The sequence below is a fragment of the Salvelinus fontinalis genome, chromosome 2 (assembly GCF_029448725.1).
Source record: "Salvelinus fontinalis isolate EN_2023a chromosome 2, ASM2944872v1, whole genome shotgun sequence".
Taxonomy (NCBI): Eukaryota; Metazoa; Chordata; class Actinopteri; order Salmoniformes; family Salmonidae; genus Salvelinus; species Salvelinus fontinalis.
The window spans coordinates 31,086,464-31,114,288 of record NC_074666.1 but is presented as its reverse complement, the minus strand read 5'-3'; the positions used below and the strand labels follow the sequence as shown (position 1 = coordinate 31,114,288).

At 41.2% G+C, this 27,825-nt stretch overlaps 1 protein-coding gene across 2 annotated transcripts in view; it reads right to left on the bottom strand.

The window, feature by feature from the left end:
* Nucleotides 1-27,590, bottom strand: part of LOC129816544 (THO complex subunit 2-like) — an 81,237-nt gene extending 53,647 nt beyond the window's left edge. Inside the window, exons 1-15 of one of the 2 annotated variants that reach the window (XM_055871135.1) lie at nt 27,327-27,590; nt 24,938-24,990; nt 24,597-24,688; nt 23,989-24,040; nt 23,805-23,875; nt 17,910-18,031; nt 17,250-17,383; nt 16,764-16,924; nt 15,226-15,318; nt 12,126-12,281; nt 10,241-10,413; nt 9,768-9,963; nt 9,608-9,649; nt 667-797; nt 305-406 (exon numbers count right to left, since the gene is read on the bottom strand). In XM_055871135.1, the coding sequence (XP_055727110.1) occupies nt 305-406; nt 667-797; nt 9,608-9,649; nt 9,768-9,963; nt 10,241-10,413; nt 12,126-12,281; nt 15,226-15,318; nt 16,764-16,924; nt 17,250-17,383; nt 17,910-18,031; nt 23,805-23,875; nt 23,989-24,040; nt 24,597-24,688; nt 24,938-24,990; nt 27,327-27,391 (1,643 nt within the window). In that variant the 5' untranslated portion in view covers nt 27,392-27,590. The remainder of the gene's footprint in view (nt 1-304; nt 407-666; nt 798-9,607; nt 9,650-9,767; nt 9,964-10,240; nt 10,414-12,125; nt 12,282-15,225; nt 15,319-16,763; nt 16,925-17,249; nt 17,384-17,909; nt 18,032-23,804; nt 23,876-23,988; nt 24,041-24,596; nt 24,689-24,937; nt 24,991-27,326) is intronic. The other variant, XM_055871127.1, reaches the window with a different exon arrangement.
* Between the last annotated feature and the right edge of the window lie 235 nt (nt 27,591-27,825).

Below are 27,825 nucleotides of genomic sequence, written 5' to 3'. Positions count from 1 at the left end.
CACTGTATAATTAAAAGTCTCACTAAAGAAAGGTTACATTTTCTGGTGCAAACCTCATGTCAGCATCGGTGTGGACACTAGAGGCTGTAGCAAATACGCATAGTCTATCACCTACACTCTTGACATGTAGGCTAATTGTGTTGTTTTCTTAACAGAAGAGCTGTTTTTTGGTTTTCAAATCAATTTAAATTGACTATTTTGGTTGATGGCCTTGGTGCCTTGGCAGATTGGGCACATCTTGACAGGCAAATGACCTTGCCCCTAAAATCAAGAAATTCCAGGCCTGCGTAGCAACGTGACTTACTTCATGATGTATTTGGCTCTGTCCACAGTCTGAGCTTTGACCTTGACCAGAAGTGGGTGGCTTGTGTAAGTCTCATTCTTCCACTGCCCGTATAGCCGGTACCTGACAACCACAGGTAGTAACACAGGTGGGTGGGTTAACAGTGACATATTTAATAATACATACACCAGGACCAGCCTGGAATTAGGACCTTGAAATACCAACAGAACACAACAGGGTCGGAGAATAGAACAAGTTGTATAAACCTACATACTCCAGTCTCTGTGTGGGCTTTGCGATCTCCATTGGATGGATTCAAAATGGATGGCCAAACATGTCAGTTCGAGTCTAAAAGGATACCACTATGATTGTGTGTGTCTCACCTGTGCTGGTAGGGGAAGAGTTTGAAGAGGCCCCAGAGCTCCTCTGACATGCAGGCGTTACACTCCATGAGAGAGAGCGAGGGCAGCAGCACCTGGTCTGCAATGCTCAGGAAACAACTCAGCAATGTGTCCTAGGAGGGAACAGGAGCACATCAACCACCAGAGTACAGACCAGAGTGAGTGGATACTTACAAAATTATATGGCCAAATATCGCCTCCCAAGGCAAAAAAATTAAAATTGACATTTAAAAAAAGGCCCTCGGATCCTCAAAAAGTTCTACAGCTGCATCAGAGAGAATCTTGACTGGCTGCGTCACAGCTTGGTATGGAAAATGCACCGCACTCGACCGCAAAGCTCTACAGAGAGTGGTGCAGACTAGAGGTCGACCGATAAATCGGAATGGCCGATTAGGGCATATTTCAAGTTTTCATAACAGTTGGAAATCGGTATTTTTTGACACCGATTTGGCCGTTTTTTTTTTTACACATTTAACTAGGTAATAACCTGTTGAGGACAGAGGGCGCTATTTTCACTTTGGGGGAAAATCGTGCCCAACTTAAACGGCCTCGTACTCAATTCTTGCTCGTACAATATGCATATTATTATTACTATTGGATAGAAAACACTCAAGTTTTTAAAACCGTTTGAATTATATCTGTAAGTAAAACAGAACTCATTTTGCAGGAAACTTCCTGACAGGAAGTGGAAAATCTGAAATCGATGCTCTGTTCTAGGGCCTGCCTATAAATGTGCTTGATATATATTAGTATACATGCACTTCATACGCCTTCCACTAGATGTCAACAGGCAGTGAGAGAAGAAATGGAGTGTATAACATGATCTGAGGTGGAATAAAAGCTCTTGGCATGACGTGACACCCATTTCCTGTTTCCTGGAACGCGTGAGAAGGGACCTGGTATTGCCTTCTGTAAAGCTGTCGTTATAGACGACTAATATCTCCGGCTTTGATTTTATTTGATAAATGTGACAATATCATCGTAAAGTATGTTTTTCAATATAGTTTTATTAGATTATTGAAATTTATTCGGGACGTTAGGCGTGTTGCGTTGTGTGCCTTTGTTCAGGAAGGAGAGCTTCGCGCCACTTTGCTAGCTTTCCGTGCTAATTGACTGTAGAAGAGGACATTCTAAAACCAAACAACGATTGTTCTGGACAAAGGACCCCTTGTACAACATTCTGATGGAAGATCATCAAAAGTAGAACCCATTTTATGATGCTATTTCATATATCTGTCGAACATGTGAACTGGTAGTTTGCGCCCAGATTTTGGGCACTCTCTCGCTATAACTAAGCTGGATGTCGTAATGAAGTTATTTTTAGAATTCTAACACGGCGATTGCATTAAGAACTAGTATATCTATCATTTCCTATACAACATGTATTTTCTAGTAACGTTTATGAATAGTTATTTGGTCAGAATAGTTGAGTAATAAAAATATCCGCACATTCTGGGAAAAAGATGCTACGTTAGCACAATGTATAACCACTGATTTCAGCTCTAAATATGCACATTTTCGAACAAAACATAAGTGTATGTATAACCTGATGTTATAGGACTGTCATCTGATGAAGGTTTATGAAGGTTAGTGAAAATTAATATCTTTTGCTGGTTTATTCGCTATCGCTAACGTGCCTATTGCTATCGCTAACGTGCCTTGAATGAATGGATGCAGTTGTGTGGTAGGCTATTGTAGTAAGCTAATATAATGCTATATTGTGTTTTCGCTGTAAAACACTTAAAAAAAAAATTCGGAAATATTGGCTGGATTCACAAGATGTTTGTCTTTAATTTGCTGTACACCATCGATTTTTCAGAAATGTTTTATGACGAGTATTTAGGTATTTCACGTTGGTCTCTATAATTACTCTGGCTGCTTCGGTGCAATTTTTGATGGTAGCTGTGATGGTAGCTGCAATGTAAACTATGATTTATACCTCAAATATGCACATTTTTCGAACAAAACAGATTTATTGTGTAACATGTTATAGGACTGTCATCTGATGAAGTTGTTTCTTGGTTAGTTTGGTTGGTTCTTGGTTAGTTATGTTGGTTTTGTGCATGCTACCTGTGATGTGAAAAATTTCTGTCCTTTTTTGTATTTGGTGGTGAGCTAACATAAATATACGTGGTGTTTTCGCTGTAAAACATTCAAAAAAATCGGACATGTTGGCTGGATTCACAAGATGTGTATCTTTCAATTGCTGTATTGGACTTGTTAATGTGTGAAAGTTAAATATTTCTTAAAAATATTTTTTGAATTTCGCGCTCTCCCTTTTCAGTGGAATGTGGGAGGAGTTCCGCTAGCGGAACCCCGGAGCCAGACAGGTTAAGAACACATTCTTATTTTCAATGACGACCTAGGAACGGTGGGTTAACTGCCTTGTTCAGGGGCAGAACGACAGATTTTTACCTTGTCAGCTCGGGGATTCAATCTTGCAACATTACAGTTAACTAGACCAACACTCTAACCACCTGCTTTACATTGCACTCCACGAGGAGCCTGCCTGTTACGCGAATGCAGTAAGCAGCCAAGGTAAGTTGCTAACTAGCATTAAACGTATCTTATAAAAAACAATCAATCAATCATAATCACTATTTATAACTACACATGGTTGATGATATTACTAGTTTATCCAGCGTGTCCTGCGTTGCATATAATCGATGCAGTGCGCATTCGCAAAAAAGGACTGTCGTTGCTCCAACGTGTACCTAACCATAAACATCAATGCTTTTCTTAAAATCAATACACAAGTATATATTTTTAAACCTGCATATTTAGTTCATATTGCCTGCTACCATGAATTTCTTTTAACTAGGGAAATTGTGTCAATTCTCTTGCAACAGAGTCAGGGTATATGCGGCAGTTTGGGCCGCCTGGCTCGTTGCGAACTGTGTGAAGACTATTTCTTCCTAACAAAGACAGCCAACGTCGCCAAACGGGGGATGATTTAACAAAAGCGCATTCGCGAAAAAAGCAATCGCTGCCCGACTGTACCTAACCATAAACATCAATGCCTTTCTTAAAATCAATACACAGAAGTATATATTTTTAAACCTGCATATTTAGCTAAAAGAAATTCAGGTTAGCAGGCAATATTAACCAGGTGAAATTGTGTCACTTCTCTTGCGTTCATTGCACGCAGAGTCAGTGTATATGCAACATTTTGGGCTGCCTAATTTGCCAGAATTTTACGTAATTATGACATAACATTGAAGGTTGTGCAATGTAACAGGAATATTTAGACTTTTGGATGCCACCCGTTAGATAAAATACGGAAAGGTTCCGTATTTCACTGAAAGAATAAACGTTTTGTTTTCGAGATGATAGTTTCCGGATTCTACCATATTAATGACCTACGGCTCGTATTTCTGTGTGTTATTATGTTATAACTAAGTCTATGATTTGATAGAGCAGTCTGACTGAGCGGTGGTAGGCAGCAGCAGGCTCGTAAGCATTCATTCAAACAGCACTTTCCTGCGTTTTGCCAGAAGCTCTTTGCTGTGCTTCAAGCCTATCAACTCCCGAGATCAGGCTGGTGTAACCGATGTGAAATGTTTAGCTAGTTAGCGGGGTGCGCGCTAACAGCGTTTCAAACCTCACTCGCTCTGAGACTTGGAGTAGTTCCCCTTGCTCTGCATGGGTAACGCTGCTTCGAGGGTGGCTGTTGTCGATGTGTTCCTGGTTCGAGCCCAGGTAGGAGCGAGGAGAGGGACGGAAGCTATACTGTTACACTGGCAATACTAAAGTGCCTATAAGAACATCCAATAGTCAAAGGTATATGAAATACAAATCGTAGAGAAAGAAATATTCCTATAATAACTACAACCTACAACTTCTTACCTGGGAATATTGAAGACTCATGTTAAAAGGAACCACCAGCTTTCATATGTTCTCATGTTCTGAGCAAGGAACTTAATGTTAGCTTTCTTACATGCCACATATTGCACTTTTACTTTCTTCTCCAACACTTTGTTTTTGCATTATTATAACCAAATTGAACATGTTTCATTATTTATTTGAGGCTAAATTGATTTTATTGATGTATTATATTAAGTTAAAATAAGTGTTCATTCAGTATTGTTGTAATTGTCATTATTACAATTTTTTTTTTAATAATAATAAATAACTTTTTTTTTACAAAAAGTAAAAAATATATTTAAAAAAAATAATGATAATTATTCGGCAGATTAATCGGTATCGGCTTTTTTGGGTCCTCCAATAAAATCGGTAAGACGTGCGTTAATCGGTCAACCTCTAGTGCAGACAGCTCAGTATATCACGGGGGGCGAGCTCAGTGCCATCCAGGACCTCTATATCAGGTGGTGTCAGAGGATTCCCCAAAGAATTGCCCAAGACTCCAGCCACGTCTGGCAAACGGTACTGGAGCATCGGCGCTTGGATCAACAGGCTCCGAGACAGCTTCTACCCTCAAGCCATAGGACTGATAAATGTTTTATTAAATGGTTACCTGGACTATCTGTACTGACCCTATCTTGCACTGCTCTATGCACACTCACACAAAACCCAAACTCATCCACTACAAACACGCGCTCTCACACACAGCTGCTAATCTGTTCTTTATTTTACTCATCATCATCATCTATCCTGATTAGGGCTGTTAGCGGTTAAGCGCTAGAATCGGTTAGCTGCTGAAAATACATTTGACCGGTCATGATTATCAATCTATAGATTTGTGTAATTTAGTGGAATTAAATTGTCTTGTGTGTATTTGTTACTCGTTATGCATCTTATTTATCACAGGCGCATAAAATACAGAGCCTAGTTTGAGGTGCGAGTGGCCTATCACCTGTCAGACAGCGCGAGAACAGTTCCTCAATCTGTTACTGCAGTGAAACATGTGCTTTTATAAGCCGAGTCAGTAAGCAACAAATAACAATTCTACATGCAATCGCGTGTTAACCTGATGAGGACAGGGGGTGCTGTTTTCACTTTTGGGGAAAAACGTCTCCAATTTAAACAGCCTCGTACTCAATTCTTGCTCGTACAATATGCATATTATTATTACTATTGGATAGAAAACACTCTAGTTTCTAAAACCGTTTGAATTTTGTCTGTGGGTAAAACAGAACTCATTTGGCAGCACACTATGTGACCAGGAAGTTGAAAGTCTGAAATCTATGTTCTGTTCAAGTGACTGCCTATAAATGGGCATGATAGGTATGGCTATACGTGCACGTCATACACCTTCACCCGGATGTCAAGAGGAAGTGAGAGGAAAAATTAGTTGATTATCTCTGTCTGACGTTGAATAAGCCTTCTTGGAACAACGTGTCCCCCATTTTCTGTTTTCTGCAAGGCGCGTGTTGGGACCTGTTATTTCCTACTGGAAACCAGTCGTTATGGGCGAATATGATCTCCGGCTTTGATTTTATTTGATACATGTTACAATATCATCCTAAAGTATGTTTTTTCAATATAGTTTCATTAGATTATTGAAATTTATTCGGGACGTTAGTTGTGTTGCGTTGTTTGACTTTGTTGACGTTGGAGAGCTTAGCGCTGCATGGCCAGTGTGCTTGCTAATTCAAGAGGGAAAAAGAACGTTCTGAATCCAAACAAAGACGCTTCTGGACAAAGGACCAAAGGTACAACATTGTGATAGAAGATCAGCAAAAGTAGGAACCATTTTGTGATGCTATTTCATATATCTGTCGAACTGTGTACTAGTAGCTTTGCGCTCAGGTTTTGGTTATTCCCTTACCATAACTAAGTCTTATGTCGTAATGAAGATATTTTTAGAATTCTAACACTGCGATTGCATTAAGAACTAATGGATCTATCGTTTCCTATACAACATGTATTTTTTTGTAATGTTTATGAATAGCTATTTGGTCAGAATAGGTGAGAGTCTAATAGAAATATCCACACATTCTGGGGAAAAGTTGCTAAGTTAGCATGTTATGCTACGTTGTATAACCACGGATTTCAGCTCTAAATATTCACATTTTCGAACAAAACATAAGTGTATGTATAATCTGATGTTATAGGACTGTCATCTGAGGAAGGTTTATGAAGGTTAGTGAAATTTAATATCTTTTGCTGGTTTATTCGCTAACGCTAACGTGCCTATTGCTATCGCTAACGTGCCTTGATTAATGAATGCGGTAGTGTGGTAGGCTATTGTAGTAAGCTAATATAACGCTATATTATGTTTTCGCTGTAAAACACTTACAAAATCGGAAATATTGTCTGTATTCACAAGATCTTTGTCTTTCATTTGCTATACACCATGTATTTTTCAGAAATGTTTTATGATGAGTATTTCGGTATGTCACGTTGGTGTCTAATTATTCTGGCTGCTTTCGGTGCAATTTCTGATTGTAGCCGCAATGTAACCTATGATTTATACCTGAAATATGCACATTTTTCGAACAAAACATAGATTTATTGTATAACATGTTATAAAACTGTCATCTGATGAAGTTGTTTCTTGGTTTCTTTGGTTTGTTCTAGGTTAGTTTGGTTGATTTTGTGCATGCTACCTGTGCTGTGAAAAATGTCTGTGCTTTTTTCTATTTGTTGGTGAGCTAACATTTTGTTTTCCCTGTAAAACGTTTTTTATTTTTTATTTTTTTAAATCGGACATGTTGGCTGGATTCACACAATGTGTATCTTTCATTAGCTGTATTGGACTTGGTAATGTGTGAAAGTTAAATATTTCCCAAAAATATTTTTTGAATTTCGCGCTCTGCCTTTTCAGTGGAATGTGGGAGGAGTTCCGCTAGCGGAACCCCGGGGCTAGACAGGTTAACTGTTTTCATGGCCAAGATTAAAAAGAGCTGTTATTTTTGGGGCGACGCACAGTCGTCCGGAGTGGACACGTTGTTTGCAGAGCGCACAACCTAGGCTACACTTGTGAGAAATAGGTTTTTGGTTTATTTCATTCCATTTATGAGTCGTCAATGTATTAATCGTCTTTTGATGGAGCTACTGTCAACCTTGAGTAATGACACGTACCGGATTACGCATAGAAGTAGGCTACCTGGCCTGCGCGCAATGTAGGCCTATAAAACGTGCCCATTTGGGGATCTGATACTATTTCTTATTGTATTAACTCACCATCACTGTGAAGTTTCTCAAATATTTGATTATTCAACTCAAACAGCAATTAACAAAGTCTGTTATTACAGCCATTGAGAAAGACAATAGTTCCTCAACATAGCTTGTGTAAAAAATCTTTCCAGTTCTCTCCCATTCGATAACCACTCAGTATGAAAAGGGGGGGGGGGGGAATAAACGTAAATCAGGTAGGCCTATTTTATAACTTCTTATCCCTTGCGCAAATAGCCTACCATTTTGTCCGTCTGTCCAGAGCTCACTGGCATGGGAAACTGAGGGCCCAGAATATTTTATACAATGCTACAATTTGTTTAGCATGGGCTGGACCAAGTTAATAGTGGATACAATGTTTCAAGTTCTTGCAGACAGGCAAAACGTAGCCAATGTGATTTAGAGGATATTTTCTACCTGCGGCTGCAATGTTCGTATTTGTTAGCTTAAAGTAGGCTATATTTGCATTTTGGTAATGGCAATAAAAGTTATTTAGATTTGTATAATTTTCATTTAGAATTGATTAGTCACGACATTGATTTTGAGATACTTTATTATAAATAAAATGAAACTGTTCCACGAAAATGTGCATATGAAAAGCATCACTGGTACGCAGATCAGTAGAAAGGTTACGATAACTTGACACTCCAAATGGAAAAGGTTGCGGACCGCTGGTGTAGCCTTTTACCGGCAACTTCAGGATTATAACTAAGGCCAGCAGCAGCGGGAGGAGGGGGTGGAGGGCTTTGGAAAAGGGTTCCCTCTTCTGGTTAGGCTATATTGATCTCTGGCTCCGTCTTTAGTCATTTGTGTGTGTCGCAGTGCTTAAAGCATCATACAAGCTCAGTGGGCTACATATTGTTGATTTCATTCAAAACACACGTCTTAAAATTTCTATTGATTAGTAGAAAGATCAGACCACTCTCGGTCGACCAATATTTTTTGTGGGTCGGGAACAACCCTACTTCCTTCATGTACATATTTACCTTTGTTGGATTCTAGCCTGAATTATAGTTATTAATGTTACCACACTAACTTATTGATTACTTTACACGTATAAGGAATGTATATGTTGGAGTCAATGAAGGGTAGATAGGGACTTGCTGTATGGGAAGTTACTGAGTGAGATAATGGGAAGTCCAGAAAGTTCATATTCTGTTCCATTTTTCTAAAGAGGGAGGCAAAGGGCAATAGTTAATCTCTGTTAAGGCAGGCCAGCTGCGGAACTAGGGAGGAGCGAGTAATTCGGCTCGAGGTCAAGTCAACAGATGAAGTGAGATGAAACCTCTGGGTGGGGGGCCAGAGGGGCCCACCACAACAATCATTTCACACACAAACTTCCACAAAGGTTCTAGCATCAGGCAGGGTCATGACAATGCCAGTGAGAGGAAACAAATAAGTTCCTGCCTAGCAACAGAGATGTATTGGCTGTCTAGATGTGTAGGGAGTTGACCCCGCCTATGAGGAGGTTATAAATATATGTGCTTGTGTAATCATGCCTTGTCTTTGCACGGGTATGATCCAGTGGGTGAATATACTTTGAGCTTTTCCAGTCGTCCGTTTGAGTTTGTTCAGAACCTAACACCTTAAATACCTCGTAATCCTACACAATGATCTGGTACTCACTGCATATAGCTCCATTGTTGTGTATTTTATTCCATGTGTTACTATTTATTTATTTGATACATTTTTAACTCGGCATCGTTGGGAAGGGCTTGAAAGCAAGCATTTCACTGTAAAGTCTACACCTGTACACCTGAATTTATTCTCTGTGAATTCATCGTGCTGATTAATACAACAAACCTGTTCAAGACACTTCTTGGTCCCATTTACTTTGACAACTCACCATTTTGTCCTTGACGTTGTCATTTCTACCCTCACTTTGGTACTGGAGGAACAAAAGAAAACACGAGGGCAATTAGTGAGATGAAGCCAGGGTAGGAGGGTATCCCAATACATTTTCCTTTGGGGATCAATAAAGCATCAATTGACTTTAGGGCCTGTACCTCTTTCATAAAGCCCTTGCCCAGGCGTACTATCTTGGCAAAGAGGATGGGGTCATGGGAGAGGTGGGGCCCCAGGTAGCAGAGCATGCTGAACACATCCCTGCGCAGGTCCTCAAAGCTCTCGGCAGGCCTGGGGGCCCGCTTGTTCTTCAGGGGCCTCAACAAACATCCCTTGGCCCCTTTGGGAACCCCGGCTCTGCAAAAGGAAACATAGGTGAGACAAGGCATACTACAAACAGCAACATAAAGCCTCCACTGCTCTAGTGTTAACACTAGGTGGTTCTGCATGCGACTGTTGTTGTGTCTGTGTGTGCCTACAATTAAATGAAAGGCTGGCATCAGAGTTTGTAGTATTTCGGCTGGCAGGCTGTGTATGTATGTACACTGACAAGTGTTGTATTTAGGTGAAAGTGTACATTTCTTCCACTAATATGTAAAGAGCACAAAGTGAATCCAGGGGAGCGGGCGGGCACCTGCGGTACAGTGGCTCCACAGTCAGATGCAGCAGCTGGCAAAGTGCCAGAGCAATGGCCTTGTGAGAGGTGGCGTAGAAGGAGGGCATCTGGTCCATAATGCTTTGGGCATGGTGCCAGTCTCCGATCCTCAGCAGCGCTTCCAACAGACCCAGCTTCTGGTTATCAGGAGCCTGAGGGTAGAGGGGGAGATGCGGTGTGTGTGGGTGAGATTGAGTGAAGCTCAGGGCAATTGGAGCAGCAGAAGTTAGTCTGAGAGCAGCTCGTCCTTAGGTTTATGACGGAGGGATTTCACAAAGTACAAAGCAAGCCCATTAAAAGAGGTTAAGGAGGATTTGCAAACACCTAGTGAGTAAATCATGAGTCGTAATTATTATAACAATTATTTTTACCCCCTTCTCCTTCCCAATTTCGTGGTATCCAATTGGTAGTAGTTACTGTCTTGTCTCATTGCTGCAACTCCCGTACGGACTCGGGAGAGGCGAAGGTCGAGAGCCATGCGTCCTCCGAAACACAACACAACCCGCACTGCTTCTTGACACAATGCACATCCAACCCGAAAGCCAGCCGCACCAATGTGTCGGAGGAAACACCGTACACCTAGCGTCCAGGTCAGCGTGCACTGCACCCGGCCCACCACAAGAGTCGCTAGTGCGCGATGAGACAAGGATATCCCTGCCGGCCAAACCCTCCCTAACCCGGACGACGCTGGGCCAATTGTGCACCGCCCCAGCCTGGGCTCGAGTGCCTTAGACCACTGCGCCACCCGGGAGGGCCTATGAGTCGTTATTTTCTCCAGCAGCACTGGATGGGAACAAGGAACTGTAGAAATCTGTCTTCGTACCTGACGCTGCACTTAATTCATGTGTGACTTATACAACCACCTGTGACACAGCATAGTAATAACAAGGCAGTGTTGTCAGGGAGAGGCTGGGTGTGGGATGAGTTAACTAGCTAGAGGACGAACTGATTCTGCTCATCCAATGTCACAAATTTTTCGGGCCAGGCTATTTTATAAAAAACTAAAAGCACTTACGTCAAACTGTGAGCTTAATGTTGAAATATGTTTGTGAATTTGTCTCCCAGTGTGTTGGAAAGCAGACGGAACCAGGTTCTCCTCTAGGATTTTGCCTGTACTTAGCTCTATTTCGTTTTATTTTTTATCATAAAAAAATCCCTAGTCATAAGCATACCCATAACATGATGCAGCCACCACCCTGTTTAAAAGATGAAGAGTGGTACTCAATGTATTGTGTTGGATTTGCACCTAACATTACACATGTTAATTTCAGAGTTAATTTCTTTGCAGTTTTACTTTAGTTTTTATTGCAAACAGGCTGCATGTTCAGGAATATTGAAAGAATATTATTTTTTTGTGCAAGCCACTGGAAAAACTATTATTGAAAGAGTTATTTGCTACATTTAGCATTAGCATGATGCGGGCACTCAGATGACAGATGCAATCTGACAATCTGGATCTTGGGCTGGAGGCTGAATTTATTTTAGAAACATGGTTCACAAAAGCCTTCAGTGTTGCTCTTCGTTACTTTTAACGCGTGGGAGGGAGAGGGGGCTGCTGCTGCAGCTTTAACTCTAACAGACCTCCTCTGGCCCATCAATCACTGTCTGTCGGTGGTGGTATGCACAGCCCTGCCTCAGACAGACACGGACTGACACCTCGTTAACACACAACAATAAAGCCTTTTCCCTTTCCTTCAGCAGCACACAGAGGCAGCCTTATAAAGACAGGGCTTCATCATGGCAATTAAAGAATGACACTTAGTGGAAGTAGACTTGTGCTTTAGCGTGGAAAAGTTACCCAAATGTGGAGACATGTATTTCAAATAGTAGAAATGTGTGCGAGTGTAACATGAGATTACTTTACCTTGTCATTCTTCTCCTCCTCTTTCTCCTTCTCTCTCTCCTTGTCCTCAGTCTTCTCGGAGGGCACCACCACCATGGTGAGCTTGCGGGCGATCTGCTTGGCCTCTGTGATTTCTCTCTTGTGCTCCTCTACAATGCTGGCATCCAGTGGCATCAGCTGGGAGGGCAACACAGGCTCGGTCATACATCAGGTCACAATTTATAGCACCAGGCATTTAGATTTCTCTGTTGGATCACATGTTGCACAATCTGGCATGCACTGAGGACAACCAATGTTAGTCAAATCTTTGATATTAAATTATATACATATAATTATACAATTATATGCCTTTAGAAAGTATTCCCACCTGTAACCTTTTCCACATTTTGTTGTGTTACAAAGTGGGATTAAAATGGGTTTAATTGTCATTTTTTTGTCAAGGATCTACACAAAATATGTCAAGGTGAAGAACATTTTTAACACTAGTAAAACATTTATAGAAAAAACTCATATAAATTGATTAGATAAGTATTCAATCCCCTGAGTCAATGGCAGTGATTACAGTTGTGAGTCTTTCTGGGTAAGTGTAAGAGCTTTGCACGCCTGGACTGTACAATATTTGTGTACATTTTTTAATTCATCAGGCTCTGTCAAATTGGTTGTTGATCAGTTAGACAACCATTTTCAAGTCTTGCCATAGATTTCCAAGCCGATCTAGGTGAAAACAGTAAATAGGCCACTCAGGAACATTCACAGTCTTCTTGGTATGCAAGTCCAGTGTATATTTGGCCTTGTGTTTTAAGTTATTGTCCTGCTTAAAGGTTAATGTCTCCCAGTGACTGTTAGAAAGCAGACAACCAGGTTTTCATCTAGGATTTTGCCTGCGTTTAGCTCTATTTTGTTTCTTTTTAATCATAAAAAAAACTCCCTAGTCCTTGTCGATAACAAGCATACCCATTACATGATGCAGCCACCACTATGCTTGAAAAGATGAAGAGTAGTACTTGGTGATGTGTTGCTCCAAACATAACACTTTGTATTCAGGACATAAGTTCTTCTTATGGCTGGGGGTAGTATTGAGTAGCTTGGATGAAAAGGTGCCCAGAGTAAACTGCCTGCTACTCAGTCCCAGAAACTAAGATATGCATATTATTAGTAGATTTGGATAGAAAACACTCAGAAGTTTCTAAAACTGTTTGAATGATGTCTGAGTATAACAGAACTCATATGGAAGGCAAAAACCCGAGAGAAAAATCCAACCAGGAAGTGGGAAATCTGACATTTGTAGGTTTACAACTCATTGCCTATCGAAGATACAGTGGGATATTGGTCATATTGCACTTCCTAAGGCTTCCGCTAGATGTCAACAGTCTTTAGAACCTTGTTTGATGCTTCTACTGTGAAGTTGGGGCGAATGAGAGGGGAACGAGTCAGAGGTCTGGCAGAGAGCCACGAGCTGACCATGCGCGTTCACGTGAGAGTTAGCTTGAGGCCCATTGCATTTCTACATACAAAGGAATTTTCCGGTTGGAACATTATTGAAGATTTATGATAAAAACATCCTAAAGATTGATTCTATACATCGTTTGACATTTTTCTACGGACTGTAACGGAACTTTTTGACTTTGTCTGCCCGCGCCTCATGAATTTGGATTTGTGAACTCAAGGAGTGAACAAAAAGGAAGTATTTGGACATAAAGTTAATAATTTATCAAACAAATCAAACATTTATTGTGGAACTGGGATTCCTGGGAGTGGATTCTGATGAGGATCAAAGGTAAGTGAATATTTATAATGCTATTTCTGACTTCTGTTGACTACACAACATGGCGGATATCTGTATGGCTTGTTTTGGTCTCTGAGCGCTGTACTCAGATTATTGCATGTTGTGCTTTTTCCGTAAAGCTTTTTTGAAATCTGACACAGCGGCTGCATTAAGGAGAAGCATATCTTTAATTCCATGTATAACACTTGTATTTTCCTCAACATTTTTGATGAGTATTTCTGTAAATTGATGTGCCTCTCTGCAAAAATCACCGGATGTTTTTGGAACTACTGAACATAACGCGCCAATGTATACTGAGATTTCTTGATATAAATATGAACTTTATCAACCAAACATACATGTATTGTGTAACATGAAGTCCTATGAGTGTCATCTGATGAAGATCAAAGGTTAGTGATTAATTTGTATCTCTATTTCTGCTTTTTGTGACTCCTCTCTTTGGCTGAAAAAATGGCTGTGTTTTTTGTGACTTGGCGCTGACCTAACAATCGTTTGTGGTGCTTTCGTCGTAAAGCCTATTTGAAATCGGACACTGTGGTGGGATTAACAACAAGTGTATCTTTAGAATTGTGTAAAATACTTGTATGTTTGAGGAATTTTAATTATGAGATTTCTGTTGTTTGAATTTGGCGCCCTGCAATTTCACTGGCTGTTGTCAAATCGAGCCCGTTAGCGGGATCTCAGCCATAAGAAGTTATTAAAGTAAAACTGCAAAGAAATGAATGCCTTGTTGCAAACAGGATGCATGTTTAAGAATATTTAGTATTGTGGATTAACTATAATGTTGTTGATCCATCCTTAGTTCTCTCATATCACAGCCATTAAACTCTGTAACTGTAACTGTTTTAGTCACCATTAGCCTTATGGTGAAATCCCTGACCGGTTTCCTTCTTCTCCGGCAACTGAGTTAGGAAGGACGACTGTATCTTTGTATAACTCAGTGTATTGATACACCATCCAAAGACTAATAATAATACCATGCTCAAAGGGAAATTCACTGTCTTCTTTTTATTAGCCATCTACTAATAGGTGCCCTTCTATGCAAGGCATTGAAAAACCTCCCTGGTCTTTGTGGTTGAATCGGTGTTTGAAATCCACTGCTCAAATGAGGGACCTCACAGATACTTGTAATTTGACTCAAGACATTTCAGATTTTCATGTTTAATTAATTTTTAAAGATTTCAAAAAACAATTCCACTTTGACATTATGGAGTACTGTGTAGGCCAGTGATTTATTTTTTAATTTAAGCTCTAACAACAAAATGTGGAAGAAGTTGAGAAGGAACTGTATTATGTGAGACAATGCTCTATAGGTGTGAGTTGAGAGATGCTTACGTGCACATAGATGTCCTCCAGCTCTATAAGGTTGTGATGCAAGAGGGCGGCAGCAATGTGGTAGAGTGACGTGGGGGTCTCCTCATTTGGCTCCTGGGAGGAGAAGGACAGTCAAGGAACACTTAATACATACTGAGGAACAGCTAATGGATATGGGAGGGGGTCCAGTACAAATCAGAGAAATTCACTCTGCTGTCTTTTGATCCTCAACTAAAGTGTATATTTCAGTGAATGGCAGCTAGGGATGCACATTTCGGTCAATTTTGCTTCTGACTAACTGACCCTCATTAACCGTTTTTATTATTATTTATTTATCCCAAAACAGTAAAATGACACAACCAAAAGAAAATACTATGTATACATACAAGGAACGGACATGTTTCCTAAGAGCTTCATGAAAACATGCAAGAATAGCAAGCCTATCGTCTTATAGTCAAAAGGCTATAGCATATTATTGAAGATGCAACTGCTGTAATGAAGCAGCTAATAAAAAAAGTTGTTTTCAAACATTTGCCAAAATGCAATTCGCGGGAAAACACCATTCTAAACAGAGCATCTAATGCGAGCGGTTCCATAAGTGACCCGTTGCAGGAAACTAGGCGTATGTCACGGGTCACTACCTCACAAGGCGGTCACATGTGACAGAGATGAAAATCTCAGCTAGTAACTTCGAGGGGAATCTAATAGCAACAACTAGGACAGGTTGCTAATATGACTAGGATTCAGTCTCTGGATTCTGGACAAAGTTGATATGAAAACCAATAGAACAGGAGAGAATTGCTGGTTAATGGCATGAGTCTTTATGGAACAATTGTCTCCACATTTCTATGGTTGGATTTTGGCTAGGCTACTTTGAAGCAAGGTATAAAAACTACACTGCCTCAAGCTTACATTGTAAAGTGGTGGGTGACATGCTGATAACCTGCCTACTGTTGACAAAATTCTATGCGCATCGAAGGCACGCTTTAATTACGAGTTAAGAAATTTAAAAAAGCTATTTTTAAATCTTGGCCTACAAAAGAGAGTTGGCACACGATTGCATTTAGAATTGTTATTTGTTGCTTACTGACTGGGCTTATAAAAGCAGGATTCACTTTAGTACCAACTTTTTGAGGAGCTGTTCTTCCGCTGTCTGACAGGTGATAGGCCATTCCACTCTTCAAACTAGGCTCTGTATTCTGTGCACATGTGATAAGATACATGACAAGTAACAGAAATAAACGAGCCAATTTATTTCCACTAAATTATGACAGGTTTTTTGTGGTTAACCGTTAACAGCCCTACTGGCAGCAGTAATATTCACATCAGGTCTGACTGCACCATTTACCCTCATTCTTGCAGATTAAGGGAGAATGTGGGCAAGACTTATGTTTTCATCAATAAGACCTTGAAGTATTTAAAAAAAAATTTGGTTAAGGATTTCTCCGCTTCTTGGACATGTAGCTCCTCACAAACACCAATTTGTACAGTTTATATCCGGCCAGTTTCAGACAGGCTGTAGAGTGCAAACAGTCACAGTGGGGAGCCTGCTCTCTCACCTGGTTGAACTTGAACTTGAAGCCCAGGATGTGGCAGAGGGTGAGGGGTTCACACATGTAGGACTTGATGAGGGGCAGGAAGAACTCATCCTGGTCAGAGCGACACTCGTACACCTCCAGGATGATGTCCAGAACGCGGTTGGGGTCCAGGTTGAAGCATCCTGCAGGGTAGAGAGGGGGTAAGGGTGTACAGATGACATTGAGTAACTTGGGTACAGAATAACGCAATGTGTAATGTAGAGTCTAAATGGAGAGTTGTCTTTAAAAAGTTAAAAACTATATTAAGGTCCCATGCAACAATTCAATCCTCAATTTAAAAACTGTAAAAAGCACTTCTGCCAAACTTATAATCTCGATTACTTTCTTGGTTGGTCACAGAAATTATACATACACGTCACAGAAAATGCAGCGAGACTAAGAGTGCAACAAGGACCCGCTGCTTCTTGGCGGTGAAGAACGTGATGAAAAAGACTAGGGGTTTCATACCTATTAGGGACTTGATGCTCTCTAGGACGATGTGGCTGGTGATGTTGCCTGAGAGGTCTTGGCCCAGCTCAGTGATCAGCTTGGCATAGCCCTCATTCTCTTCCCTCAGCAAGTTGAATTTCTGCTGCTTGTAACTATAAGGGGACAGAGTGGAAAACAATATGTAGGAGGCCAACCACTCACCATTAGATAAAGAACTTCAAACTTTAGGCCCAAGCGTGAATGCAAGTGAAATGATCATTTATTGTGTTTCTAGTGTATTATAGGGCAATAGAACCCTATACAGCCTGAATAACCATGTTTTGCAGCAAGGTAGTGCGTGAACAGTCAGAGAATATAAACAACTAAAGTGATGTAATTTCTCTACATTCTGTGCTGACATTACATTTGGCGTTCATGGCAAAGCTCACATTCTATAGAGTAAATGTTCACATATTAAATGCTACAGCCACGGGCTGCGAGGTAGATAACCCAAAGTTACATCGCCAACCCTGGGCTAACAGCACATTCAGCCCTGACCGGGGAATAACAGTATCTTACTCTAGTTCTGGCTACTTGGTCAGACCATTCAATTTTTACATTGTTGACCTTTGGACACTGACCCTTACAGGATTTTTTTTTTTTTTTTACAGATGAAAATGAGTCACTTGCTCCACTTACAATAGTTTGGTCTTGATTTTTACGATTTTCTGGTTGAACTGATGAGCTTGCTTTATGAGTCCCAGGGACTCCAGGGTCTCTGGATCCAGCCTCTCCTTCAGGATGGCATCTGGCACAAAGAACTGAAGAGAGGGCAGGACGAAACAAACAAGTGTTATATAAACAGTCCCTCCAGGATTCCGCGGTCACAAAAATTCCCGGCATATTGTGGAAGGGCTTGCAAATTTGACCAATCACTGCACTATTCCCGCATAAAACAGTCTAATGCAACATCATCCCAAACTGACCCATAACACAATTTAAACCAATAAGCGCACATTTACCAAAAATTTAGTTCAATCAAGCCACGCATCAAACCCTTTTCCTCAGCGCATTTTCACAACAAATTGGACAAATCACTGCACATTGCCATGCAAAATGCCAGAATTGCCACAGCAAAATCAAGCATTTTTGACACCAATAATAACAAAAAACCTTGTGAAATCCTGGAGGGACTGTATAAAGATTAGTAAATAGATCTTACATGGTTATGAACAGGGATGAGAGTAAATTTAATTTCTTACCGGTACGGGACATCTAAGTGCACACACAAATTCATTTTTTGTATAGCCTAGGTGTAATCATAGAATTACATATAGAATCCCTATTAATATCATATGATCTCAGTGGGCCATGGACTAGTCAAGATATGCCATAACCCTTTTAATAACATGCATTACCTTTTAACATAGACGGCACGTGGGTTTCAACTTTGGGGAAGCTCATTTTCACCATAAACATGCACATTTATAATAAAGCATTCCATGCATCCTCGCATTTGCAAACTTATGTTAGTCTACTATTCCTAATGTGATAATTAGAATGGAGTCATTATTTAAGCTAACACTAACTCCATCACTGTTGGCAACAAAAACAAATTACTTCAATGCAGCGCGAAGGGGTGTAGAGTAGGCCTATCAGATACATGTCTTGTTGGCCTTTAATAAACACAATTCATGCAATTCTACTACACTTTAAATTAATTCAGAAAGTATTCAGACCCCTTCCCTTATCCACATTTTGTTACATAACAGCCTTCTTCGAAAATGGATTAAATAAAAATCCTCAATCTACACACAATACCCCATAATGACATAGCGAAAACAGGTTTACACATTTTTGTAAATGTGTTCAAAATAAAAGAAATCCCATATTTGCATAAATATTCAGACCCTTTGCTTTGAGACTCGCAACTGAGCTCAAGTACATCCTGTTTCCATTGATCATCCTTTAGATGTTTCTACAACTTGATTGGAGTCCACCTGTGGTAAATGCAATTGATTGGACAAGATTTGGAAAGGCACACACCTGTCTATATAAAAAGGTCCAACAGTTGACAGTGCATGTCAGAGCAAAAACCAAGTCACGAGGTCGAAGGAATTGCCCGCAGAGCTCAGAGACAGGATTGTGTCAAGTCACAGATTTGGGGAAGGGTACCAAAAGTTGTCTGCAACATTGAAGGTCCCCAAGAACACAGTGGCCTCCATCATTCTTAAATGGAAGACGTTTGGAACCACCAAGACTCTTCCTAGAGCTGGCCCCTCGGCCAAACTGAGCAATCGGAGGAGAAGGGCCTTGGTCAGGGAGGTGACCAAAAACTCAATGGTCACTCTGACAGAGCTCTAGAGTTCTTCTGTGGAGATGGAAGAAACTTCCAGAAGGACAGCCATCATTGCAGCAGGCCTTTATGGCAGTGGCCAGATGGAAACCACTCATCAGTAAAAGGCAGCCGGCTTGACACCTAAAGGACTCTCAGACCATGAGAAACAAAATTATCTGGTCTAATGAAGCCAAGATAGAACTCTTTGGCCTGAATGCAAAGCACCACGTCTGGAGGAAACCTGGCACTATCCCTAAGGTGAAGCATGGTGGTGGCAGCATCATGCTGTGGGGATGTTTTTCAGTTGCAGGGACTGGGAGACCAGTCAGGACAGAGGGAAAGATGAACGGATAAAAGTAGAGATCCTTGATAAAAACCTGCTCCAGAGCGCTCAGGACCTCAGACTAGGGTGAAGGTACACCTTCCAACTGGACAATGTCCCTAAGCACACAGCCAAAACAAGGCAGGAGTGGCTTCGGGACAAGACTCTGAATGACCTTCACCGGTTCAGGCAGAGACCCGACTTTAACCTAATCTAACATCTTTGGAGACCTGAAAAAAGCTGTGCAGCGGCACTCCCCATCCAACCTGACACAGCTTGAGAGGATCTGCAGAGAAGAATGAGAGTAACTCCACACAAAGTTGTGCCACGGTTGTGTCATAACCAAGACTGGAGGCTGTAATCACTGCCAAAGGGGGCTTCAACAAAGTACTGAGTAAAGGATTTCAATACTTAAGTAAATATGATATATATATATATATTTTTTTTTTATTATTATAAATTTGCTATAAAAAAAATCTAAAACACAGTTTTTGCTTGTTCATTATGGGGTAGTGTGTAGATTGATGAGGATAAAAAAAACTATAATACATTTTAGAGTACGGCTGTAACGTAACAAAATGGAGAAAGTCAAGGGATCGGAATACTTTCTGAATTCACTGTATTAGCAGAATCTTATTACGACAAATTATAGGGTAGCCTACTCTGTTTTTATTGATCTGTCAGGTGTCAGCAATGTTGTCTGATCCATTTAAAAGGCCTACAAAAAAGGTGAGACACAAATACAATATGACATCTATCTAACCTGGAGGAGGAAATTGTCCAAAAACAACCAAAAAAGTGTTACTGACCCAATGATAAAGATAGTGAATATGTTCACTCACCAGGGATATGGCTGATGTTCAATTAAGTTAAGAATTTTGGTAACTAAAAGACAGACTGGAGTCTTTTCAGTGGCATCTCTTTACAGCAACATCCATTTGCTTTCCAAACTGTTTTCTGAAATTGTATTTAAATATTGTGATTTGCCTGGCTAGGTCTCCACTTTTCACTGACAGTCACAACTCAATCATATATTTGTTACTTTCTGTGTGCTGCCCAAATTGCAGGCCTTTCCGTCTGTAGGTTATGCAATTTAAAACAAAAAAATAAAATAAAAGAAGCTAACGATCCTCTGTGGCCAAATCATACTTTCTGGTGTAGTTGCCCATTTTGAATGATTTTATTTATTTCTGTATAGACAGGAGTAAGCTAATAAGCCTATATATTTTTTGGCAATTCAATTAAATTTACATTAGGGAAAGCGTCCCCTAGCTTTATGGACGTGTCGCCTATGCCTTTTAATGCGGCATAAAGAACCAGTCATGATGTTTTCATCTGATTGTTTGACAATCACTTAACAAAGGGCTCCTGCAGGCTACCCGCGCACATTCATCCACTCACAAAATAATTCCAGCATCCAAACCCCAACAGTGCAGCCACAATTTGATGAATGGAAAAAGCCATCCGTTACAAAACACCTATGTGTACTGTAATTACATTCTGTGAAGGCCTACACGTGTAGCCTGAATTGACAAGATGCATAACCGTGTGGAAGCCGGCTAGTGATGGCTATTTAACAGTCTGATGGCTTTATGATAGTCTCTCGGTCCCAGCTTTGATGCACCTGTACTGACGTCGCCTTCTGGATGATAGCGGGCTGAACAGGCCGTGGCTCGGGTGGTTGATGTCCTTCATGATCTTTTTGGCCTTCCTGTGACATCGGGTGCTGTAGGTGTCCTGGAGGGCAGGCAGTGTGCCCCCAGTGATACGTTGGGCAGACCGCACCACCCTCTGGAGAGCCCTTAGGTTGCGGGCGGTGCAGTTGCTGTACCAGGCAGTGATACAACCTAACAGGATGCTCTCAATTGTGCATCTGTGAAAATGTGTGAGGGTTTTAGGTGCCAAGCCAAATTTCTTTAGCTTCCTGAGGTTGAAGAGGCGCTGTTGAGCCTTCTTCACCACACTGTCTGTGTGGGTGGACCATTTCAGATTGTCGGTGATGTGTACACAGAAGAACTTGGAAGATTTCCACCTTCTCCACTGCGGTCCCGCCGATGTGGATAGGGGCGTGCTCACTCTGCTGTTTCCTGAAGTCCATGATCAGCGCCTTTGTTGTGTTGACATTGAGTGAGGTTATTTTCCTGGCACCACTCTCACAGGGCCCTCACCTCCTCCCCTGTAGGCTGTCTCATCATTGTTGGTAAGGCAGGCCTCCTACTGTTGTGTCGCCTGTAAACTTGAGGAATGAGTTAGAGGCATGCGTGGCCATGCAGTCATGGGTGAACAGGGAGTACAGGAGGGGGCTAAGCACACACCCTTGTGGGGCCCTGTGTTGAGGATCAGTGGAGGTCTTGTTTCCTACCTTCACTACCTTGGGGCAGCCGCCACGAAGTCCAGGACCCAGTCCACCTGGGGCGGCAGGTAGCCTCGTGGTTAAGAGCATTGGGAAAGTAACCGAAAGGTTGGTGAATCGAATCCCCGAGCTGACAAGGTAGAAATCTGTCGTTCTGCCCCAGAACAAGGCAGTTAACCCACTGTTCCTAGACAGTCATTGTAAATAAGAATTTGTTCTTAACTGACTTGCCTGGTTAAATAAATAAAATTTACAAAAAGTTGCACAGGGCGGGGTTCAGACCCGAGCTATGGTGTTGAATGGTGAGCTTTAGTCAATGAACAGCATTCTTACATAGGTATTCTTCTTGTCCAGATGGGATTGTGCAGTGCAATGGCAATTGCATCGTCTGTGGATCTATTGGGGCAATAAGCAAATTGAAGTGGGTTTAGGGTGTCGGGTAAGGTAAAAGTGATATGATCCTTGACTAGTCTCTCAAAGCACTTCATGATGACAGAAGTGAGTGCTACGGGGCGATAGAAATGTAGTTCCGTTACCTTTGCTTTCTTAGGTACAGGAACAATGCTGGACATCTTGAAGCAAGTGGGGACAGCAGACTGGGATAGGGAGAGATTGAATATGTCGGTATTCACTCCAGCCAGCTGGTTGGCGCATGCTCTGAGGACGCGGCTAGCAATGCAGTCTGGGCCAGCGGCCTTGTGAGAGTTATCACGCTTAAATGTCTTACTCACGTCGGGGACGGAGAAGGAGAGTCCACGGTAGCGGGCCGCGTCGGTTGCACTGCATTATCCTCAAAGCGGGCGAAGAGCGTTTAGATTGTCCAGAAGCAAGACATAGGGGTTCGCAATGTGGCTGGTTTTCCCTTTGTAGTCTGTGATTGTCTGTAGACCCTGCCACACATGTCTCATGTCTGAGCCGTTGAAATGCGACTCCACTGTCTCTGTACTGACGTTTTGCCTCTTTGATTGCCTTATGGAGGGAATAAGTACTGTTTGTATTAGGCCATATTCCCAGTCACTTTGCCATGGTGAAATGCGGTGGTTCGCGCTTTCAGTCTGCCATTTATCCATGGTTTCTGGTTTGGGTAGGTTCCAATAGTCACAATGGGTACAACATCTCCTATAAACTTCCTGATGAACTCAGTCACAGTATCCATGTATTAGTCAATGTTATTCTCAGAGGCTACCCGAAACATATCCGAGAATGCGTGTAAAAGCCTATTGTTTTTTGGTATTTTGTGTTAATTGTGATAGGCTTTCGTTTTACCAGTACGGTGTAGCCACACTATTTATTTTGCCGGAACGCCGTACCAGCTTACTTTCACCCCTGGTTATGAATGACAGAAAATGTAACATTTGTGAAGAGAATCAAATGTTACTATAATATTCTAAATTAAGAGCCAATAGCATAAAAAAAAAAGTTTGTATTCAAGCTTGACAATCAAATACAGTGTGTTTTTGCCCTACAGTAGGAAATACAGACAAAGGCTGAGTTTTCTATGATCAATACTGCCACCTAGTGAAAGTTGACATTTCATGAGAATGTATTTTTGTTCATCACAATAACTTGAAACACACTTACCAGACACGCTCCCACTAGCTGGGTGTAATGGTCACGTTTGTTTTTTTCCTCTAAAGAGCTGGTCTCTATGTCTGTCAAAATAACGATTGAAACATTACAATATCATGACTGTAATTAGGCAACACATTTAGGCATTAAATTGCAAATGACTGTCACAATATGCCCAAACTGAAGTCATACCCACCTAGTATACTGAAAACATCTGCTAAAATGGATGGCATGTCATCCCGCAGATCCTGGAAATAAACAAGAAATCAGAAGCATTCAAAAGTCATAAAAAAAGGTAAATTCTTAATGACTTTTGTTTGCTGATACAGAAGTTCCAGAAGTGGTGTTTAGCTTTCTTTAGAAGCAAAGCACACTGTTTCAGTCTGAAATGAATGAATAGGCAGAAGAGGACTGTTTTATTATGGCGCAGCTGCAAGTGTACCTTCTCTGCATGTTCCTAATGATAGCGTATGTGCCTCTATTTGTAACATTACAAAAATCCCACATTCCAGGAAACAGAGGAAAAACTTGTAGACTCATTGAGTTGTCACATTACTCGATCAACTTGAACCGCTGCTAAAGGAACCTCATTTGGATTGTGTCTTTTCTCCCTCTTAAAAATAACCAGAAATCAAGAACTAAATACACATCACTCCTCAATGGCAGATACTAGGCAATGTCTTCACTAAAATGACTCTCCTATATGACACAAAACCCTAATTTCGTTATTGCACCAACGCATGGAATATTTTCTGGGATGAAAGATATTGCAGAGAATGAGGACTTCAAAAGGACCATACATACCATCATGTCACAGAGGACGCTAGCAGAAAGGTCCAGCTTGAAGTTCCCCTGTATGACATGCCAGCAGAGTTCATACAAAGCTGCCTGTATATCTAGAGAATAAAGAGAAGAGGCAAACAGGCAGAGAATTACTCTCAAAACAAGAGGCATAAGCTCACTATGATGCTATATGAACATTAGATGACACCCGACATAGCGAGACCCCATCATTGAATGAATATTACCTTAAATTAGCTTGAATAATATCGTAACTTAATTAGCAAAGACTCAATTGTTGCAAAACTAACATGTATACTGTTCTTTCAAAGAGCACAGATGGGTACTTTCATTTTTGAGCTTACCTTTTATTGTGCTGTCATTTGTTTTGTATGCAAGATTCTTACATAGTTGTACACTGAAAAGGAGGGAAAAGGTGATTATTTACTATATATTATCTAGTTTATTTTCAGTGACTTGTAAATAGTTTTCCAAATGATCCCTGAACAGTTAGTAGTGTGCTGTAGTATGTGTACATAATTTGTACAGTACGTGTTGCAGACATGCAAAATCAGCCTGATGTCAACCCCCAATATTAACGCTGCATATTATACTGTAACTTTGTTTGAGTACACCATTCTGAGTATTTTTGCTATGACACTTTAAAACATAGTCCAAAACTGTAACGTCCAGTTACTAGAGCTTGATGACTAAATTCTTATCAATGCCAACTGTTGACAATTATATAATCAGCATAAATCACAGCCATACTACCAAATTCAGGTGACGACATGTTTTCGATTCTAGCTAGCTAACGTTAACACTAGCTGCCTAGTTATGGTAATTATTAGGGCAGCTAACTAGTCCCGGATAGAAAATGTCTAGACTGTGACAGCTGCCTGGAAACCATGCATTAAGTAAAAATAAAACATAGGACAATACATGCATGGCTATTCTAAACAAAGTGGCTAACGTTAACTACCTAGCTAATGTTTTCGTGTAGCAAGAGTCAGGTGGTGGTACCATTAGCTTGCTAGGAACGACCCCTGCTCGTCGAACATATTCTAAAATCATGGCCATTAATATAGAGTTGGTCCCCCCTTTGCTGCTATAAACAGCCTCCACTCTTCTGGGAAGGCTTTCCACTAGATGATGGAACATTGCTGCAGGGACTTCCTTCCATTCGGCCACAAGAGCATACGTGAGGTCAGTCACTGATGTTGGGCGATTAGGCCTCGCTTGCAGTCTGCGTTCCAATTAATTTTAACGGTGTTTGATGGAGTCGAGGACTGGCTTGGACAGATTCCTGACAAGTTATTCTACACCGATCTCAACAATCCATTTCTCTATGGACCTCGAATTGTGCACGGGGGCAGTACCATGCTGAAAAAGTAAAGGGCATTCCCAAACTGTTGCCACAAAGTTGGAAGCACAGAATCATCTAGAACGTCATTGTATGTTGTAGTATTAAGATTTCCCTTCACTGGAACTAAGGGGCCTAGTCCGAACCATAGAAGACAGCCCCAGAGCATTATTCCTCCTCCACCAAACTTTACAGTTGGCACTTCACATTCGGACATTCAGCTAGCATTCTCCTGGCATCCGCCAAACCCAGATTCGTCTATTGGACTGCCAGATAGTGAAGTGTGATTCATCACTCCAGAGAAAGCATTTCCATTGCTCCAGAATCCTTATGACGGCGAGCTTCACACCACTCCAGCCAACTCTTGGCATTGTGCATGGTGATCTTAGGCTTTTGTGCGGCCATGAAAACCCATTTCATAAAGCTCCCGACAAACAGTTATTGGGCTGACATTGCTTCCAGAGGCAGTTTGGAACTGAGAGTGTTGCAACCGAGGACAGACAATTTTTTACAAGCTTCAGCTCTCGGTGGTCCCATTCTGAGCTGTTGTGGCCTACCACTCGCGGCTGTGCCGTTGTTACTCCTCGACGTTTCCACTTCACAACATCAGCACTTCCAGTTGACCAAGGCAGCTCTAGCAGGGCAGAAATTTGAGTAACTGACTTTTGAAAGTCAATGAGCTCTTCAGTAAGGCCATTCTACTGCCAATGTTTGTCTATGGAGATTGCATGGCTGTGTGCTCGATTTTATACATCTGTCAGCAACGGGTGTGGCTAAAACAGCCGAATCGACAAGTTTGAAGCGATGTCCACATTATGTTGGCCATGTAGTGCATGTGAGCGAAAACCGCATGTTGTGATGCACATGCATGCAATACTAGTATTAGTTAGCTAATTCACTGGTCACTAAGTCAACTTGCCAAATAGATAGGTATATAGGTAGTTAGCTAGCTATAGTAGGTAGCCACTAACATTAGTTAGAACGCACAGGGTCAACCATCAGGCTAGCCTGCATCAATAATAGCTGACTTGTTAGTCCACTGCACTGGCTTTCAGGGCTAAGCTAACTAGCTAGCTGCCTCGGAGGACAGACGGACTCAAAAGTTAGTTAGCTTGCTAGTTAGCATCTAATGGCCCGGGCCAGTGTTGCAGTATATTGATTGTACAAATGCTATACCAAATTATTACTTCAAACAACATTATTGAACTGTAGCCAACTTTATCTTGCTATTATGAAATAGTTAGCACGCTAGGTTGGCTAATTCACGTCGCGAGTTAGCCCGGTCTTGTACAGGATAACTATTGGAACCGGTTGCATCGCTCAACAACCCTAATGGAAAACGAAATACCATGACATTCGTCTTTACAATTGAACAATATAATACAACTTACAACTCGTGTTTTCCAGATTTTTCCCAGTTTTTGATCCAATCAGCAGAGATGATACGTGTCGCCATTTTCCCCCACAATACCACACATAGCCCGGATGTTTAGCTGAATGCACAATAATGAAAACTAGTGCATCGTGGGACGCCGAGTCAATTTGAGGTCTTCCAGTCAGTTTACCACAAATAAATATTGGAAGCCTAAAATTACAACGCTACAATCATTAACGTGTAAGATTATATGTAGATTCGTGTAAAGATAATCAACTATGTTGTACAGATCCACTGGGTTTTATGCTTGCTTAAGCGTTTCTATCACTTCAAGTCGTCAGAGCATGTGTTCAGTACATGATGGTCATGTGATGCCAGGAGCCTCTCAATTTCAGTTTATGAACAGTATTCAGGCAAATTCATGGCAGAGGTGAGCACAAAGCATTTAAAGGTAAACTCCAGTTTACGTAACCACTTGTCAATTTATCCTATTGCCTGTCATGTCTCTTGTGATG